We start from the raw sequence: 4,901 nt of genomic DNA, 5'->3' as shown, positions 1-4,901 counted from the left end.
GCAGTTGTTCTTTTCCCCCCTATATAATTGTTTTCTCACCCGACAAACCATGGTGGAGGGAGGTCCCTCATCTTTTAAAATCAAACACCTTCTCACAAATTTTCCTACACCTTTAAGTCTTTGGTCAAGCCTACCGAGTACCACAGAAGAAGCCAAATTTCAACCCCTTCTCTCTCTCTCTCTCTCTCTCTCTCTCTCTCTTGTTTTGTGTATCACTACTGATCTAGATAGCCTTGCATCATGGGTTAGAAAAAAGTCTTCTGGAAATCTCTTTTTCACACATACTAGCAATTTTTTGTGTGTGTGTGGGGGTATTTTGGGCTTTCAATCTTGTGGGTGTGTATTATCAGAAAGTCCTCAAAGTAAGACTAAATGAATTTTCCATTAAGGTTAATTAGTACCCAATCATTCTCTGGTTGATATTGTAATCTCAGTTGGTGGATTTTTGATTTGGTAATTAGGCCTCCAAATTGGACTCTCACCAACTTCCCCACTACGCTTTTGAAAGTAGGGACAATAAAACGATAGTGTAATTTTACGGGTATCCTTTTGACTTGGTACTATTTAATTAGATATCTCTAGTTAATCCATTAGATGCAAAAGGCAAGGATTCACATGCAAGTAGTTTTTCCTCAGTGTTCTGCCACAGTTGGTCAGGCTCTTGTCAAATAAAATGATTTCTCCAAATTTCACTATATAAAATAATATAATCATTAATTATATATTCTTTGAGGGTTCTTTATTTTTATATTTTCATTTATGGCCTAAGGCTTTTTGTAAAATATACAGATCGCATATGCTAGTAGGGTTCTAACTTCTAACTCTCTCCCATCTTCTACATTGCATGTGGAAAATTCATACATATATTTAATTTAATTTAATTTAATTTATTTTTTGGTAAATGTGAATATTTAGAGCTCGTCGAGCACTTAATAACTAAATTATGTATATATGGCAAATAAGTTATAACTCAACTCCTATAATAATGGTACAGAGGATGTAGATATTAGTTCAAAATCCACAAACATGTAGTTGCTGTTTTCTAATTTGTACGGGAGAAAATGACAAACTGCGAGCAACAATCTTGTCTAGAAATCTTAGAAAACATTATTGAGTTTTCTCAAAGGAGCTTTCATATGCATAGTAGATCTTAGTCCTGATCAGTTGATATAGGAGAGGTTAATTTGATAATTTATACATATTTATTTATAATTCTTTGAAGCATATAGAAAGATACTTATGTGTTTGGATGCAATTTTTGGCCGAATGTTTATGCTAATTGGTTGCTGAAAGTTGGTTGAAACATAATTGTACCTTGAAAAAAAATGAATGAAAAAGTTATAGATAAATAAATAAGTTAAAAAGCTAATGCCAAAATGGAAAGGTGCTTAAAACAGATTCATATAGAAATCAACTATTCAGAGAGAGAGAGAGGGAGAGAGATGATAATGTAAGCTGTAAAAGATAACAAGCAATCATCTTATAAAAGATTACCAGTTAGGAATGAAGCGGACAAATTTTCTCCTTAGAACAAAAGCTTAAACATTAATTTCTAATGCCTAGTTTTTGTTGATAAGAGAAGAAAATTCATCTACTTCATCACTTGTGGCAATCAGCTTATTAACATAGTTAACTATGCAAACCGTCTAAATATTGAAAGATACATATTAATTCTGCTTATCGCCCAGCAAGTGCTCCGAAACAAACCGCTCCCAGTGGTGCCTCCGCGCAAATTGTTGAGAATTTTTTGTTACTGAGCACAAGCTTAGATAAGCATGCATACTTAGATTTTACGTCTATATCAAACAAAGCTGAAATGGGAAGAGATTAAACTTGTAAACCATGGATCAAGAGCTAGTTAATTAGCGAGCGAATTCATCCTCAGAACCTGTGATGCATTCCTTTTCATCTTCAAAACCATCAAGAGAAGGGTGTGGGGAATGGCCTTTTCCAAAGGACCTGATGTGATCTTTAAGTGATCTCTTATGCTTAAAGTCAGAACCACAGGTGCAATACCACAACTTCCCACAATTCTTTTCATGTGTCCTCCAATCTCCTTTCACTGCAAATGTTTTCCCGCATTTTCTACACATAAATGGCTTTGCTCCATGCTTCCTTTTGTAGTGAGTTTGCAGTGTTCTGAAGTCTTTCAGTGGCTTCGCTCGCGGATGGTTGATGTTGTTCTTGCAGCCTTGAGCACAGCAATAGCATGGTAGCCTTAGCATGGCAGCTGGTTGAGTTCCTTTAAGTGAATCTGGTCCTTTTCTATATTCGGATCCATGCCCCCACATATGCATCTATAAAAAATATATAATAAAAAAGATTATTTTCAATAACCAATCACAATTTGGCACACATCCAATTTTATTTCCTTGAAAAATAACTAAAAGTTTAAAAAAAAAAATTAAACACATAACATACTATAATTAGTAGAAGATAAAGTAAAATGCTTAAGAGTGGATAAAACTTTTTTATACATTCATGTCTAATATTTCTCATACTTGCATCAAATTTGTTTAAATCTTGAATCTCATAAGATAAATAAAAATAACTTCTAACCAGGTACATATGTATTTGTTTACAATTAGAATTGTTGGTTGATTCTCAATTATGGATAGTAGCACTTCTTGAGGGTATGATTAATAAAGTATAAAGTGAAACACTTAGAATGGATAAATGATTTTAATTCCTCCCTAAGCTAGCACTAGGAATAAGTTTTAGTAATGTCATTATTGATGAACTATTCAAGATTGCAACATGCCATGATCGGGAAAGTGTAAGTTACAAAAAGGCTATTGATTATTTTGGGCTTGTTTAGGGCCTTCACCTGTGGAATATTTCCCTGCATCTTTTAATAAAAAGTTTAAGAATTATTATTTAAAGAATGAGTATCCAAAGTTCTGGTTGGAATGTTTCTCAAAAAAAAAAAAAAAAGTTCTGGTTGGAATTGTCATCTTGTGATGCTCATATTGCTTTGTAATCATGTTCAGCTTTATTCAATAAGCAAATTGGTCCTTTTTTTCAAAACCCAAGCTCATTATCTTTTGACCCAAAGAGGTAGAGTTAAAGGACAGGAGGCGAAAAAGTGGGCTTTACATGAAGTTTTCCTTTTAGAAATCGTAGGAAGTGGCTAAACAAAAGGGAAATGTTGCATACAAAAATTAAAGAAAGGCCTTGAAGGATTACTCCTAAAGAAGAGGGGGCCATTTAATTAAGGCTCTCAGTTTTTTCTTTCCAAACTTCAATTACATTTGTTTCAATTAGCTTCATATTATTGATGGACATTAAAAGAGAGGACTTGAAGACTTTCTTCTTTTAGATACAAACCTTGTTGGTATAAAACTTAGAGAATAATATATCTAAATTGAACGATATCTTATTAAAAAAAAAACTACACCGACGCTGATATCTAACAGAATGCTTTATGTGATAGCAACCAAAATAAACATAAAAACAAGATTTAAGTGATTTGCAGTATATATTATCATGCCTTTTTCTCCATTACCAAGAATTAAAGCAAATTATCATTGGTATGCATGGCTGCACTCCATTGGGGATTGTTTCTTCTTGCAGTTGGATGGAAACTAGAATCTTCATGGGAATGGATAATTTCGTTTAGAGAAAATAGGGTTTTTGCTGGTAAAGGGAATTACAATTCCCCTTTCAAGGAATGCATAATCTTGGAGGTGTTTTAGTTTTTAAAATATACATTATGTTGGTTCAATTTTCCAACCATGCAAAAAGCAAATGGTAATTTAGGAAGATGAGAAGAGGTGTACATGAGACTGTGCATTAACCTTTAGTAATTATTAATAAGCACAAAGAAAGAATATATTGAACAAAATATATAAGCAATAAACTTAAACAACACCTCTATCATGTTTCACCAGGAACATGAAATTCTATGATCTACATATGTTTTGATCATACATAATATTTAGGCTATATTTTGTCCCAAAATATAATTATTTTCTTCAAGTCCAAAATGAAAAAAATAAAAATAAAAATAAAAATAATTCAAGAAATAAGTCAAGAAATTGATGAGAACTAACCTGCATGTTATTGTACCTATTGAAGGTCTTGCTGCATATGGAACAAGCAAACTGCATCGGCCCCACAAGAATTTGAGCAGGTGTCGGTATCCAAAACCTACTCTGTGTGTTAAAAGAACAACCATGGAAGCTTTTCTTCACGGGTTCTTGTTCCTTAGAGTCAAAAATCATCTTCTCAGCATCAGAATCACCCGTGTCAGGCAAACCAATGTGCAAGGCAACAGTAACTTTCTCAACCTCCTCTTCTTTGATTGTGTAACCCTCCTTTTGGAGTCTAATATCTTGCTGTTTCAAGGGTTTGGTCTCAGTAAACCCGCCTAGAAGAGGCAAGCATTGTAAAGTCTCCTGAACAAACTCTTTTGGGGTGGTTAAGGAAGAATATGAAGAAGAAGAGGAGGAAGAGGATGATGATGATGTCAGTGATGAAGCAGAGGGTGAGGGCTTGAGCCACTCAATGAAAGTTGGGGCTTGGAAGCACAAACTGTGCTCACCTACAAGTTGATTTCTTAAACTCATCCTCAGAGAGCTCCTTTGAAGTCTCTCCTCAGATGGTTATATCCAGACTTTATGTGGGAAAGCTAGCACTTATATGGTTATGAAAGGTGGTTTGGTTTGTCTTTTTGGAACTTTAGCCCCCTCTTTCTTTCTTTTCTACCTTTCGCCTTTGTTTTGGTTGGGGGAGAGAGAGAGAGAGAGAGAAAGTGAGAGACTAATGGTGGGGTTATGGAAAATGACATGCAAAGATGACTCACTAAGATGAAGAGAATCCTAGAATAGTCTGAAACTATTATTTGCATCTAGCCATTAGGTGTACATGTATAATGTATTTTCTTTTTTGCTTTAAAAAAA

At 34.2% G+C, this 4,901-nt stretch overlaps 1 protein-coding gene across 1 annotated transcript; it reads right to left on the bottom strand.

Moving 5' to 3' along the window:
* Positions 1-1,451: 1,451 nt before the first annotated feature.
* LOC126721678 (zinc finger protein WIP3) lies at positions 1,452-4,661 on the bottom strand. Its single transcript, XM_050424735.1, has 2 exons — positions 4,053-4,661; positions 1,452-2,297 (listed from the first exon to the last, which is right to left on the bottom strand). Exons 1-2 carry the CDS (start codon positions 4,566-4,568, stop codon positions 1,863-1,865), a joined length of 951 nt encoding a protein of 316 aa, XP_050280692.1. The 5' UTR covers positions 4,569-4,661; the 3' UTR covers positions 1,452-1,862.
* Between the last annotated feature and the right edge of the window lie 240 nt (positions 4,662-4,901).

The sequence above is a fragment of the Quercus robur genome, chromosome 1 (genome assembly GCF_932294415.1).
Source record: "Quercus robur chromosome 1, dhQueRobu3.1, whole genome shotgun sequence".
NCBI classification, from domain to species: Eukaryota; Viridiplantae; Streptophyta; class Magnoliopsida; order Fagales; family Fagaceae; genus Quercus; species Quercus robur.
The sequence above is the reverse complement of the archived record's forward strand: the minus strand, read 5'-3'. Positions and strand labels throughout refer to the sequence as shown.

Excerpts from the sequence above, each read along its gene's own strand:
- LOC126721678 (XM_050424735.1), bottom strand. The coding sequence starts at position 4,568 with ATGAGTTTAAGAAATCAACTTGTAGGTGAGCACAGTTTGTGCTTCCAA. Across the intron at positions 2,298-4,052 it reads ATAGGTACAATAACATGCAG|ATGCATATGTGGGGGCATGG; the intron begins GTTAGTTCTCAT and ends TATTTTTTATAG.